The sequence below is a fragment of the Lutra lutra genome, chromosome 13, assembly GCF_902655055.1.
Source record: "Lutra lutra chromosome 13, mLutLut1.2, whole genome shotgun sequence".
NCBI lineage: Eukaryota > Metazoa > Chordata > Mammalia > Carnivora > Mustelidae > Lutra > Lutra lutra.
The window spans coordinates 26,647,812-26,663,529 of record NC_062290.1 but is presented as its reverse complement, the minus strand read 5'-3'; the positions used below and the strand labels follow the sequence as shown (position 1 = coordinate 26,663,529).

At 44.1% G+C, this 15,718-nt stretch overlaps 2 protein-coding genes across 2 annotated transcripts in view; one reads left to right on the top strand and one right to left on the bottom strand.

The window, feature by feature from the left end:
• The window catches only part of NTRK2 (neurotrophic receptor tyrosine kinase 2), a 323,213-nt gene that overhangs the window by 100,263 nt on the left and 207,232 nt on the right, over positions 1-15,718 (bottom strand). The gene's annotated exons all lie outside the window — the stretch shown is intronic.
• LOC125083536 (mitochondrial pyruvate carrier 2-like) lies at positions 1,243-1,945 on the top strand. The gene has a single exon (XM_047700254.1). The coding sequence runs from the start codon at positions 1,380-1,382 to the stop codon at positions 1,761-1,763; it is 384 nt and encodes a 127-aa protein (XP_047556210.1). The 5' UTR covers positions 1,243-1,379; the 3' UTR covers positions 1,764-1,945.

Sequence of the window (15,718 nt, the reverse complement as noted above, 5' to 3'; positions counted from 1 at the left end):
AAAATTTTTGCCACAGATCCTATTGGAAGAGGATGAAAAGGCCTAAAAATTTGCAAACAACATATCTGATAAGGAACTAGTGTCTAGAATACATAAAGAATGCTCAAAACTCAACTTCAAAAAACAACTCACAATTCAATTCGAAGATGGATAAACGTATGAAGAGACATTTCATGGAGGTGCACACAGATGTCATGGTAAGGTATTCAAAATAATTAGTCATTAAAGGACAGAAAGTGAAACCAAAATGAGATATCACTACACACCTCTTGCAATGGCTGAAACAAAAGAGTGACAACACTAAAGGCTGGCCAGTGTGTGGAGGAATTGAATCACTCATCTGTTGCTGAAAGGGATGTAAAATGGTACAGCCATTCTGGAAAATATTTTGGCAGCTTCCTTGAAAAAACTAAATATGTAACTACCATTCATTCAGCAATCGTACTCCTGGGCATTTATTCTAGAGGAATGGAAACTTATGTTCACACAATGTACATAAATGTTCATAGCAGCTTTATCCATAATACCCTAAAACCAGAAACAGCCTTGATGCCCTCTGACAAGAGACTGGTAAGCAAACTCTGGTACATCTGTACCCTGGGACACCACTCGGAAACAAATAGAAACAAACTATTGATACACACAACAACCTGAATGAATTTCTGGAGAATTATGCTGGGTGAAAAGAAAAATCCAGAAGGTTCTATCTTGTATGACTCTTTATATATAACATTCTTGAACTGACAAATGTACAGAAATAGAGAACAGATTAGTGGTTGCCAAGGGTTTAGGGCTGAAAGAGAAGAGTCTGGGAGGAAATTGGGTGTAGCTACAAAAGGACAGCATGAGGGATCCATGTGGTGATGGAAATGCTCTGTCAATATCCTAGTTGTGATACTGTACTTTAATTTTACAAGCTGTTACCATTGGGGAAAACTGTGTAAAGGGTACATGAGATTGCTCTATATTATTTCTTTTTTTTAAGATTTTATTTATTTATTTGACAGACAGAGATCATAAGTAGGCAGAGAGGCAGGCAGAGAGAGGGAAGGAAGCAGGCTCCCTGCTGAGCAGAGACCCCAATGCAGGGCTTGATCCCAGGACCCTGAGATCATGACCCAAGCCGAAGGCAGAGGCCCAACCCACTGAGCCACCCAGGTGCCCCGCTCTCTATTATTTCTTTCATGTGAATCTACACTGATCTCAAAGTAAAAAGTTTAATTAAAAAACACATTAGAAGGGGCCGCCGGCGCCGCGGGCAAGAGGCGGGCGCGAGGTGCTGGGGCAGGACAAAGTGACGCGTGTCCTTCGCTGTCATCCAAGGAGGAGCCCGCGGCCGCTGTCCCCCTCGGGCGCCCACGACGCGCCGGTCCGCAGAGATGTCGGCCGCCGGCGCCCGGGGCCTTCGGGCCACCTACCACCGGGCCCTGGACAAGGTGGAGCTGCTGCTGCCGGAGAAACTGAGGCCGCTGTACAACCACCCGGCAGGTCCCAGAACAGTTTTTTTCTGGGCTCCAATTATGAAATGGGGCTTGGTGTGTGCTGGCTTGGCTGACATGGCCAGACCTGCTGAGAAACTGAGCACAGCTCAATCTGATGTTTTGATGGCCACAGGGTTTATTTGGTCAAGATACTCACTTGTAATTATCCCAAAAAACTGGAGTCTGTTTGCTGTTAATTTCTTTGTGGGGGCAGCAGGTGCTTCTCAGCTCTTCCGTATTTGGAGATATAACCAAGAACTAAAAGCTAAAGCAAACAAGTAAGAGTTCCTGACCACCTGAACAATCTAGACGTGGATAGAACCACTGGGACTAATTTGACTTATTATTTAGCTATGGATGAGGTGATATTAACTGTGCTACTGTTTGGAAGGAATAAAAAAATCAAATTGTAAACTGGGGACTAATACTTGATTCAACAGAAAAATAAAGCAAACTTTTAATAACAAACAAACAAAAAAAAAAACATCAGAGATGTGCCTCATGCCGTCAGATACTTTTTAATATGGACAAAGCATGTTCCTTGCTTGTGAAGAACAGTTTGCCACTGAAAGCTACCATTCATTATTAATTATGGCTTTGGTCCCACCTGCATCATCAGTGAGCTGCTTGAAGGCCTGACTCATGTATTATTTATCCATCAACCCCCCACAGTGCCTAGCAAGCACCCTGCTATGTAATAAGTGCTCAATAAATGTTCATTGACTTAATATTTTTATCAGTAATTCACTGAGTATGCAAGTAGGTGTATTGTGCACTGTTAAAACATCACTTGGGCAAATGAGAAAAACATTGAAGAAATGTGTCAGGAAGTAAATTAGTGCCATCCTTAAAAAAGCAATTAGATCTCTTTTTATTTATTTATTTATTTATTTTTTTACGAGTGTTCTGTTTTTTTCTTTCTTTAGTTGTATCTGGTTCCAAAAGTAATTGATACTCACTGTAGAAAAGTTTTCAAGTCTAGAAAGGTATAAAGGCCTTTCACTGCACCTGTTATAAGACTAGACGAGTCCCTTCTGATCTGACATGGGACGCTTCCAAAATGCTTGACCTCAGTTTTCTTGTTCATGGAGTCATCTATTCATTAGATGTATGTAAGGACCTGCCAAAGGCAGTCAAACAAACACAGAAGTAAACAGGGCTCCCTCCACTTTACAAATGAAACAGATTTCCTTGTTTGAAGGGTCCAGCCAGAGGGAGGCTGTATCTCTTGTCTGGTATCCAGTATCAGAATAACTTGAGCTTCCTGAATTTTGACCTTTTAAAGGAACAGTGCTCCCTGGTTAATGATAAACACAGCTGAGTATTTCTTTAGCAGTAAAGGTTTACAGAGAACCTCTCCAGGGGCCGTCTCTTGGTCTGGCACCACAACCAACAGAGAAGGCAAGAAATAGCTAAATGGCCTTTATATAAGACATTGGGGTTTCAGAAACTATAAACTTGGACAAGATTTTGAATGTATTCAAAAATAGAGCAAAGCAAAATACAACATAGGATGAGACGATGGGGTCCATAACCACTTTGTATTTACATCAAATTTATGTTCTTGGGAAAAGTAGGAAGAGCAAAGCAGGCACTATTCTGTAAAAGAACAACAAAAAAAGGAATATCTCCAAAGACACCCAGGCAAAATCCATTACTTTATCCACAGAAATGGATTATTTTCATTCCCTGCTACTTGTTGATGGTGTAAATTTTATCCACCAGCCTGAGCAGAAGTAGACAAAGCTCTTGGGTTTTTGCCAGATACAAAAATATGTGTGCCAATTTTTGTTCCACGTGTTAAAAGACAAGTTTGACTAACTCAGAGAGTGTGTTTCTGTTTCTTTACTGTTCCTGTTGATAATAATGGGGACCAGAGAAACCCAGACTTTTACCAAAATCTAAGTGGGATTCAAAATTCAACATGTTCCTCAGCTCATTTTCTAAAAATGTTCTGTTGCTATAGAAATGACTGTATGATTTATCCAATGAAACCCCTTCTTCACAGGTGAGGACCTTCTAACTGGGTTTAACACCCTTTTTTTCCCCTTTCATGTATACTGATTTAGTTGAAACCTTCATGGGAAAGAGTCCTGCCCACCAGAACCAGAGTTGTAGGTGTCAAGTTCACATTGAGCATCATTTATTACTAATGGTAGGTGATGCTAAATACATTTCTTTGCGGTTTGAAGGAGATACACATATTTCAGTTCAGGGAGTATTGATTTCATACTTAGTTCAGAACTTCCAGAAACACCCTACCCTCCACCATACTTTATAGAAATGATCCAAATTTTCCCAAAAGCATACTGAACATTTTTGAGCCTCATAATTGGTCAATATTTTCTTTTCTTTCTTTTTCCTTTTTTTTTTTTTTTTTTTTTTTTTTGTTAAAGAAAACAGCCATCTAAAAATTACTTTTGCAAAAGGAAAAAGCAAAGAATAATCCCAGGTTGGGGCATGGGGGTTGTACACTGATAAGCACAACTCACAAAGGAATAACAGAAACATTGAAAGCAAAGCAGTCTGTCTGTCTGTCTACAGGCAGGGCAGACAGCTGCCCACGTGTGATCGCAAGGGCACTGGAAGACACTTCTGACTGAAAACTTCTCTCACTTATTACCTTCTCTCTTTGTGGAACCGGTTGTTAGGTGACTAGACAGAGCTCATTGCCATCCACTAACCTGAGGGCTCTGAGAGAGGGACAGAGCATGCATCTGTTTGATGGAAAATATACGATGTCTGGCAAGCGTCACTGAAGTGGGGGTTGGGCAAAGGTGGGAAGAGGCAGCCAACTACAAGCGCCAAATCAAATCTCAGCCACTCTCTTTTGTCCCTGCCACACTCAGTGCCTGAGGACCCCTCCACCAGACCACAGAGCCTTGTATCCTCTCCTCTTGGAGGTCTGTCTGCTGGTGGTGGTCTGCTGAGCCCGCCCTCCATTACTGATTGTCTCCACCTCACAATTCCATCATCTGTCTTCCTGTCAGCCGCCATCTTCTTCGTCCTCTCCTGTCTTGTTATTACCATGATGCTGCTTCTCTCACTTCCTCATCTTTTTCCTCTTCTTGCTCCTCATGAATTCTAGATATTCCCAAGCCAGGAGTTCTGGAGTTAGCATCCTCTTTTCCTTTCTCTTAACACCTTCTTTCCAACTCTGACTACACATTTCTTTCAGGCCTCAAAGCTTTCCTCCGTACATATCTTTCTCCATTAACATCTCTAGCCCCATGGCTCTTCTGAGTTTGTTCTCCATTTCCAGCTTCTTTCAGGCCATTTTCTGTGGGGTGTCATTTCTATCTCTCATCTCCACATTACCTTCCACGGTGACCTTAAATCTCATCCCTCACTCTTCCGTCACACACCCAGATGGAAACAAAAACAGTTTTGATTTTTCCCTTCTCTTCATAATCAATGGCCAAATCTGACCTATCCTGCCTCCATCATCTCCCCCATGTCTGTCTTCCTTCACTCCCTTCACTGCCATCAGCTTGCCAAGACCCTTCCACCTTTCTTCTGTATTCACTTGGTAGTCTCCCATGTAGACTCCCCCTCTGGGCGACTTCTGATGAACCATCCTAAGGCACCCCACGAACAACATCCTTCCCTGATTTTGATTGCAAGCCAAATGAAGAAATATGTTTCATATTGCAACCTGGTTACACAACCTAGGTCACAACCAGCGTTCCCCTAAAATTTCGTGCAGCGTGTCCACTCTCAATAGGGTGATGCACTTTTCTAAAACACAACTTAATTCAACTTTATTTTGATTTCTCAAAAACTGACTTTGATGATCCATGAATGAGCGGACACATGCAGTTTAAAAAGCACTAGCTTTCCTCTTGTCCCTCCTTATATCCTACCTTCTGTCATTCAGGAGAAGCAGAGAATTACATCATTCTTTAATTATGTCCACTACATCTTTTTTTTGAAATTTAGCATCTTCACTCCTTAGAAGTATACAGTTCAATGGCACGAAGTACATTCACGCTGTTACACAATCATCACACCATCCATCTCCAGAACTCTTTTCATCTTGAACAACTGAAACTCCATACCCATTAAGCAGCTCCCCCTGCTTCTCTTCCTCTAGGCCCTGGCAACCCTCATTCTACCTCTTGTCTCTATGAATTTGACCTCCTAAAGTGGAATCATATAGTATTTTGTCCTTTTGTGGCTGGCTTATGTCCCTTAGCAAAATATCCTCAACGTTAATATATGTTGTAACATATGTCAGAACCTCCTTCCTGATTAAGGCTAACAGTACATTGTACGTATGTGTCACATTTTGTTTATCCATTTATCCATTGATGAATGTTGCCCACACTTTTAAAGCCCTGATCCTGGGGTGCCTGGGTGGCTCAGTGGGCTGAGCCTCTGCCTTCGGCTCAAGTCATGATCTCAGGGTCCTGGGATGGAGCCCCGCATCGGGCTCTCTGCTCAGCAGAGGATCTTTCTGCCTCTCTCTCTGCCTGCCTCTCTGCCTGCGTGTGCTCTCTCTCTCTGTGAAATAAATTAAATCTTTAAAAAATTTTAAAAAAATAAGCCCTGATCCTGTGCCCACATCATTTCCTTGTACATTCCTAGTTTCACACGCTCTCTCTGTCACACGCACACACACAGGTAGATAGGGGGATAATAGTGTCACCTGGTGTTTCACTGAAGGAAACGTCCCTTCCCTCAACACCTTTGCCACCTTCTTCCTTCCCATCTGACGAAAACTCTTTCTCCCTTTCCCATTGTTTTGTAGCTTCCAGAATAAAGACAGCTCTACACCAGCAAATCCCTGCTCACGTATGTGAGCCTTTTCTCCATGTGTGCCTTCCACTCTCATCTAATGCTCACCATCACATGAGCATCATCTCACCGTCTTCCTATCTTTTCTTCTCCTTATTAAAGTAAAAAACAAATGGTTAATGCTCCTCAAGATTAATGAACAGTGTAAGCGTTGGAAAATACTGGTATAAAGAAGAAAAACCAGAGATTTCTGGATGAAAATGCAGATGTTTTGGTTGCATTCATTTCTTTCACCTGTTTTTCACTGCAAACTAGAGATTTGGCTTTGAGTAAAACAGACTTATGTGCTAACCTCATATGATAACCACCATCTATGAAATTGTTCCTGTGAGAGTAATGCTTCTAAATTTTTAAAAAAACAGCTTTGAAGTCAAGAAGCATATGTAATGTGAGGGAAATAGCATCTCTCCCTTCATACAGTATACCTTGTTACTTGAAACAATATCATTAAAGTTTTCTCTCTGATATCAGAGGAGAAACAGAATTTGAATAGAAACAGTCACAAAACACTCAGATGTCTTCTGAGCAATTAACTTCTGCTCTCTTAACTACATTTTCTTAAATGACAGTTGTTATAGGAAGACAAGAATATTACGGTGGTGGATGATGTTAAGAAACCATCCACAGTGAAGGTTGGAAGAGGAGGTCAAAGCAAAGCATGTGAGAAACCATAAATTAGAAGCCATGCTTGAAGAATGAATGGTTGCCTTGCAGAGAACGTAGCTTATTAAAATTCAAAGGTATTTATAAAGATTAAAAATTAAGGTTGGCAGAGTTATACAGCGAGGCAAGTTCTTCGCAAATTCCATTAATAATTAAACCTTTTAGAGCATTCTATGTGATTCCTGAGGAATGCATTAAAGACACCGCGTGTCCTCTGCCCAAGGTTAGGCAAGAAGCCAATTCAATGATGAGGATTAGAATTCATGAATTCTCAAATCGGAACACCATGCGCCCGGCATACAGGGTAGAAAAAAATCCATCTCTAATAACTTCTGATTAAGAAAGAGAGGCCAGAGAAGAAGGCGTTTGGAGGTAAGGGCATTTCCATACTTTAGTGGGTCTTGGCATCTATCAGATTTTTTTCTCACTTCTTCTCTTTGGCATCGCAGGTGCTGTTCATTTAGGTTCACTAATTTGGAGCAGCCCAAAGCAGCTGTTAGGTAATAGTTGAAGCATCTGCTGAGCAATACTCCAGCGGGGGAGCACTCTGGGCTCATGGATAAAGCAGCCCCCTGACCCAGTACAAAGACCACTGTCCCCGGGCCAGGTAAATGTCTTTAATATACCCAGAAGGAAGGGAGGGAGGGAGGGAAGGAAGGAAGGAAGGAAGGAAGGAAAGAAGGAAGGAAAAGAGAAAAGAAAGAAAAATGGCAGTCAAGAGAAAGAAAGGGACACTTTCCAGCCTGCTAAGGATACACTGCTTCTTCTACCTGGTCTCTTTTCACACCAAAGAAAAAAATGATTTGCGCCTCCTGGGTGGCTCAGTGGGTTAAGTGTCCGACTCTTCATTTCAGCTCAGGTCATGATCTCAGGGTTGTGAGATCAAACCCGTAGCTGCCCCGTGCTCGGTGGGGAGTTTGCTTGGAATTCTCTCCCTCTCCCTCCCTCTCTGGCTCCCCCGTCATGCATGTGCACGTGTGCTCTCTCTATATTAAATACATACATACATACATACATAAACACATAAATACATAAAATCTTTTAAAAACGTATTCATTGAAATCAAAGACTTTGCCCAAATTAAGATCCAGCTAGTAAATATCTTAGTTCTGGGATGATCATTAAATGGGAACGGACAGGAGGAAATTGTGAGGATACGATGAGCTATAGAGCATCCTCAAATGAGCAGCTCTGAAGCACTACCCTGCTCCATCCCATGGCTGCCACCCTCAGAGGCACCTGTAGCCATAGCCATCACCCTCAAGCCCCGGCTGCCTCCCAGGGAAGTTCTACCCAGGACTTCTGGTCAATTTGTGGGCCAGAACCATGTCACACCTCTGCAAGAAAGTAAGAAAGGCCAACAGATCTTTCTGCCATGATAGAAATATTCCATCCATGCTGTCCTCTTCCATAACTATTTGAAATAAGGAACTGAAATCTTAATTTTATTTCATTTTAATCCAAAGAGCCATGTGTATAGATTTTCAGTTGGGCAGCCAAATAGACTCAAACTTCCCTTATCTCTTGCTTACATGGTGACCATCATGAGGTGGGATGGGGTACGGAATTGGATGAAGAATCATGGAGATCATTTGTTTGTTCATGTGGGAAACTGAACTAGTCACTTGACCGTTGTTGTGGCACTAGACTTCACCGAAGCTACAGCAGGCTTTACTATACCCACTTTACAGATGAAATAACAAAGGCTCCATTTGAGTAACTTGGCTGGCATCATAAAGTTAACAGCAGCAGGGTCGAATTTTGAACCCAGGGCTCTCTGACAGCAGAGCCCAGGCTGTCTCCACCATCACAGAGACACAGTGGAGAGGAGTCAGGGTTCCTAGATAAAGCACCCATGAGTTGGGGGGGGGGCGATTAGCAGATGTTTTTTAAGTCCAGTGGCCTTCTGTCATCTCTATCTAGCCACTACTAGCCCTCTGGATTCATTTGCCTACTTTCCTCCTCCTCATGATAATCTGAAATTTAAAAAAAAATTTTTTTTTTTGGTAAAAACCAGTGTATTCTGACTGTTAAAAAAATTCAGATTTCTCTTACAAGTACCCAAAATAGAAAGCAAAACAGCATCCCAAATCCCACTCCCAGACCTAAAGCTTTTCACTTCACTTCTCTTTCTCTTGGCCTGCTGCGAAGTAGGAGACAGAGTCACAGATTTCCCCTAAATCCCAAGTCCCTAAAGCATGCTTATGGATCCTTCGAACCATTCAAAGAAGAACACACAATAATTGTTTAAAGTTCTTCATGGGAAAAAGACAAAGACCCTTGAAGTCAAAACCACCCAGAGTATTAACGTTAGTCTTTAGATTCAACTACCAATAAGCAATGTTACTAAAGTAATGTGCACCCATACTTGGAAAGGAAAGGTGAGTTTCTGGGCATTTGGAACAGTGGGGGTTATGGTGTAGATGTGGGCTGAGCTGGGGCTTTAGAGAAGAAGCTGGTGGAATGAAGGGGACCCAAGACCCAGAAGTGAGCCACCTTCTTCAGCTCCCTCCCCCCACCCTGACTCCACATTAGACACATCTGGCATATTTAGAAAAAGCAGAGTTATAAATAAAGACACAGACAAAAATAAATATGCTCTTCGTAATAATTTGGGGCTTGTTATATAATCAGTAATTATGGTGCATTTATGCTTATTTTATAGGGCTTGGAGCAGTGTTTAAGTTTTTAAAATTTTAACAGTGCTTACGGTAATTTATATTTATTTCTTCATTTTGGGAGCTCTCTCTGTGAGCTACGGGCTGGAAAAAAAACCTTAAATATGCAACATAATTGTGCATTGTCCTTTAGAAAATACCATTCCATTTGCAACGTCGCGCCTAGTAATTTTACTTCTAGGTTGAACTGTGAAGCAAGTGTCTATGGGGGGGCCATCCGTCAGCACTGCCAGCTACCTATGGCCTATGCCCTACTCAGCCGTCTTTATTTTTTTTTTTTAAAGATTTTGTTGATTTATTTGACAGAAAGAGATCACAAGTAGGGAGAGAGGCAGGCAGAGAGAGAGGAGGAAGCAGGCTTCCCGCTGAGCAGAGAGCCCAATGCAGGGCTAGATCCCAGGACCCTGAGATCATGATCCAAGCTGAAGGCAGAGGCCCAACCCACTGAGCCACCCAGGCTCCCCTCAGTCATCTTTAGATCTGTGTTCTGCTTCCTGACGCAGAACAGCATCCCAAATCCTGATGCATGCAGGAGAAAACCTTCTTGTACTCAAATTGAGAGATGTTTTCAGGTGTTGAAAAATTTTCATTGAAGACTCAGGCAAAGGAGTTCCAAACAAATCCATAAAATGGGGCCTTTGCATTTTTATTTTATCCAGACTGTCCCGTCCTGTCAGATGAGCCAAAGAGGCTCTTTGATGTCACTGAGGACACGGATACACCGAGAGCACGATAAATACCCCTTCCTCAATAACTTTTAAGCCTCTGTGTACTTCTTCAGGTCTGAGTGTGTACATAGTAAGAACAAGGCCCATCTGTCCAAACAGAAATATCTACTTCCCCCAAGTGCCTCGTATCCGGCCACAGGCAGATGCACTTTCACGTGTCACGGTGTCGCCTGGGACACCTCAGATAGCTGGGGCTGTGGAGGCAGTCTTCAGGGAAAGGGACGGCACTCCAGATGCCCTCTCTGAGACCGAAGCCCATGTCCCCAAGCCCGGACACCAGACATTCTGGGGGCTTCAGCGAATCTCAACAGCTGGGGTCAGTTCCCATGGGGGCGGCAGAGGTGTCTCTGTCTTACCAAGCTGGTGTTCAAAGCCAACTGTGGGTATTAGAGAAAGAACAAGCAGTGGCAGAAAGGACCTTTCGACTTTGTCTTGTCTGATCGGCTCTGTTGCCTCTGGGTCTCCTTGCACGACAGAGGGAGCACTGAGCCCAGGACAGTGGGTCCATCCACCCCAGGGCTAGGCTGTGGTTCCTCCAGCTACAGAGACACAAACATCCCTGGGTCTTTCCAGCACAGGAATTTTCAGCCAACACCTCTGCTATCCGCTGACCCCCATGTGGCAGGAGCGAGGTAGAATTCACCACCCTGCCCAACGTGAGTGGCCAACACGTGAGCCATCAAACAGAAGGGCCCCGAAGAAGTGGTGAGGGCACGGAGGGAGCTAGCACTTGCTCCTGTGTCCTTCTGGGTCCTACGGTCCCAGTCCCACACGGGTTCAGGTATTGTCCTCAGCCTCACACTGTCTTTGACCAGGGACAGGACTCGAGGGGCCAGCACCCAGGGGACTCCTGTGCCAGAGTAGGCAAGTGACCATGGTGACGGGTGTCAAAGGCCCTGGAGCAGAAGTCACAACCACAGCATAAATGATGTCACAGCAATGCCCACAGCACAGGGTGCTGGGGGAAGCAGAGCCTGGAGGTAAAGAACCTGGGCTTAGAAGGGGACCTCTTCTACTGGTGAGCTGTCTAACCACAAGAAGTCACAACACCCACCCCCTCAACCCCAGGCCTTGGCTGCCTCCTGTGTCAAAGGGGCACAATGACATTAACAATAACCTCATTGCTTTCCTGGAGCTGCGACAGTGACTCCAGGAATAGAATGATGAACCATTCTACAAGAGGAAGGTGCCCCCTTACTCTGTGATGCCTGCTCCTCCTGCTTCTAATTCCCAGCTACTGTCATGGAATTCCCAAGTGCTATCTTGACTCTCCACTGACCCATTTATTCTCACCTGTCCTAGTGGCCATCCTCGCCATCCTTCTTACCAGGAGCCACTCTGGGTTGTGAGATCAAGCTCCACTGGGAGTGGAGCCTGCTTAAGGTTCTCTCTCTCCCTCTCCCTCCACCCTTCTTCCAAGCTTTCTCTCTCTATAAATAAATAAATAAATAAATAAATAAATAAATAAAGTATGATAGGAGATACTTCACGTATAAGTATAGTCAAAAGGAACAGGGGAAAAAGACATTTTGTTGAAATGTCTATTTCTTTAACATAAGCAGAACTTTTTTTTTTTTTAAAGATTGTATTTATTTATTTAGAGAGACAGTGAATGAGTAGGGGAAGGGGCAGAGGGAGAAGAAGAGAGAGAATCTCAAGCAGATTCCAAAAGCTCAGAGCCTGACGTGGGGCTTGATCTCATGACCCTGAGATCATGACCTGAACGGAGATCAAGAGGCAGATGCTCAAGTAACGGAGCCACCCAGGCTCCCCACAAGCAGTCTTTAAATGCACGTATCCTCTGGCAGTTGCCTTTTGGAGATGTATAAAAGAGCTGCAGAGACCCGAATACCACAGGACACAAAAACGCTTTAGGGACACACCACAGAGAACTAACATGAAATCTCTTCTTTCCTTCCCATTTTGAGGGATTTCCCAAGACATGAGAACAGGGTCAGTCTGAGGGACAAAAATCTGAGCTTTCGAATTCCTATCACACATGCTCCATCCATCCAACATGTGACTGCACCTCGTCTAGGACAGGCAGTGTCTGGGCACTGGCGTATGACAGTGGGTAAAGGAAACCATTATCTCCCCCCCTCTTGGAGCTTGTGCATTCTTACATGGGGCTTGGCACCAAAGAGCGCCCAACAAATAGTTGCTGAACAAATGCGCTTTCACCTGAATGACCAGTCAGCCACTAAATTGAAATTAGCTATATGATTTCTTCCAGAAGTGCAGTGGTGCGCATAACCCAAGTTGCGTTGTTCAGAAAAAAAATTAAAAACAAATCAACCATTTTTGATTTGGTTCCCAGAGAACCTGTCTTAATAGAACAATAACCACCAAGAGAGAAAGAAAGAGAGACAGAGACAGATAGAGACAGAGACAGAGAGAGGCTTACTCAAATGGCACAGTCTAAGAATCCTAGGAAAACACTATAGAAATTGACATGGTCTTCCTCAAGAGAACAGAGCAGTGCCCTATCACACCCTTTAAGAATCTCATCAAATGAGTTAAAGATCTCAAGGCACTGTTTGTCCGTTGCTGTTGAGCGGTCAATCCCCACACGCCCTCCACCCAGCAAGCAACCCCTTTGTACTACGGTTTCTCCTCCTGCGGGGGTGAGTGGGAGAAGGGAGCAAAACCCAGCAAAGGCAAGCCTTTAAGAGCTTTATGTTCCCTCCCCTGCAACACTCTATTGATTTGCTCATACTCCCCAAAGATCTGAGACATTTTATAATCATGACCGTAATTGAATGCCATCAGGGGTTCGAAGGGGCTTCCTTCTTTAACATTTAAAGAGACGATAAGCATCAGTTTAAAAGCCCTTAAACCTTACCAAGAGGCCAAGGCAACCCCACATACAGACTCTGCCTTTCTGAAAAAACTCTGCTTTCTTTTTTTTTTTTTTTTTGTTAAGATTTTTATTTATTTATTTGAGAGAGTAAGAGAGCATGATGGGGGGAGAAGCAGAGGGAGCCAGACAAGCAGACTTCCTGCTGAGCACAGAGCCCAATGTGGGACTTGATCCCAGGACCTGGAGATTATGACCCAAGCCAAAGTCAGATGCTTAATCAACTGAACCACACAGGCACCCCCAAAACCTCTGCTTTCTTCATTGTTGCTCTGGGTGCCTGGCCATGGTCTCCAGAGACACCTGGGGAAAATTCCCCATCCCCCTCCTAGGATTCCACTCTCTGGCTGCCAGGACAGGATGAAACGCAGAAGGGGAGAGCTGCTTGGGGAGAATCACTTCCAGGGAAAAGCAATTAAAAAAGCCTTTCATCAAAGATTGCTGCTGTGAACAAGACAGGGAATGGGTCAAAAGTGCCAGGAACTTCCAAACCTATTCACCTCTAAAATTGTATCCAGGCAGCATCCCCAGGTTCAGGGAAAGTAGAAATCTCGGCATCAAAATAATTGCTTAAAAGTTGGGACTGGAAAGTTGCAAAATAGGTCTTTAAGATTTAAAAGACATTAAAAAAAAAAAAGAATGCGAAGTCCAATGAGCCTCCTGTCCTTATTGTTTGTCTTATTGTCAATATCCTGTTGTCTTCCACCACTTACTTTCTTCTCTTTGTCCTGAGTTTAGTAAACTGTGAAGGTATTGTCCCTACTTGCCCTGTTAGCTGAGGATTATATTTTTTCCCATTATTGCTTGGATAAACTTGGATAATCATAGATCTATATATTTTCCTGCAATCGTATTTTAGCCGAGCCAAGTTGCAAACGCCTTATCTTCCCTGATGCCTGGCCAATTTCCCTCTCTCTATTAGGCTTTGCTTTAACTAATTATAAGAAAGGACTTACAGATTGTGTCCCCCATCCTGGATGGTTGTTCGAAGCCATCATCGACAATATTAAAGAAGATTGATAGAATCTCTTGGTTTGAGATGCGTATGGCAATTTATTCATTTGATGTCCGTTATCTCTCGTGCTTCTATATATTTGTAAATGAGACTTCCTAGCAAGATTTTTTTTTTAAGATTTTATTTATTTATTTGACAGACAGAGATCACAAGTAGGCAGAGAGGCAGGCAGAGAGAGAGGAGGAAGCAGGCTCCCCGCTGAGCAGAGAGCCCGATGCGGGGCTCGATCCCAGGACCCTGGGATCATGACCTGAGCCGAAGGCAGAGGCTTTAACCCACTGAGCCACCCAGGTGCCCCCCTAGCAAGATTTTTGTAGACGAACTATTTTGCTTGGATGATAATTTCACACGACCACCGTATATCCAGACTGTAAAACTTAAAGCTTCTTGCTCTGGGCCAGCCTTAAGCCAGGCACTGAAGTTCAGATAGGACTTTAAGAGGAGATGGGGTGGTAGTGGGGGCAATCCGTTCTGTTACTCGCCCAGCAGAATCTGACTGGTCCGTGTAATGAGATAGAACCGAAAGTTGAGTTGGCTAGAACAGCAGTAAGCCCCCCAAATTGCTCAACTTTGCCTTGGCTCAGCAGCCAATGACCCATTAACGTACAGAGCTAAATAAAATCATCTGTTAGTGAAGATAAGCGTGATTGCTGCTGGTCTGGTTATACAAACTGTGTCCCATTAAATTAAGCATGTGAGATGCAAAACAAAGAGAACCAGCTCACAGTTGGAATGCTTTCAAGGCACTGGGGCAGCAGCTCTCTTAGATTAATGTGGGTGTGCAATGCAGACTATTAAAACCCCTCCAAGCGTGGGGTCTGAGCTGGGCATGCAATTTCTGGGCACCTGTTAGATTTTTCATTTATCCGAGTAACACCAAGCGGCTCAGCCTTGGGAACATACTCGCTGCGGTCTGGTCTCCTGGATTTAACAGCCTGCTGAGATCTCTCCTTGCAGCACTTAGTGGGAGGGGCCTCCTGGAGTGCATTTCATCTGTGTTGCCCTCTCTTTGTTACCGAATGTACCGCGTCTGTCTCGGAAAGTAGGGTGACCTGTTCCTTGTTGTCAAAACCGCTCTGCGGGTTTGGAAAAGCCTCCGAGTTAATGTCAGCGCTGGCACGCTGCTTCTTTCTCGACACTGGAGGCAGAGTGGGCAGCATCTGTCTACTTGGCCAAGCAGCCTCACCCTGCTCCAGAGATTCACACCATTCTCCCCGCGGATCACACTGCACGCTCCGAGGCAAACGATTTCCTCCTTTGTGTCATGGAACAAGCAGAATAAAATCAGTAACAGATAGCCTGGCTGGTGGACGAAAGGCCAACATGCTAATAAACACAGCCGCGGCCGGGATCCACGGGGTCTGGAGGGGCACGCTGTGCCTTTTGTCCCCTGCTGGTGCCAGCCTGCACATCTGCAGCCACCTTGTCAACGAGAGGCTGCTGCAGGCTCTGACATCGGGGACTGATATCAGGACACAGGACCCTCTGCTCCCAAACTG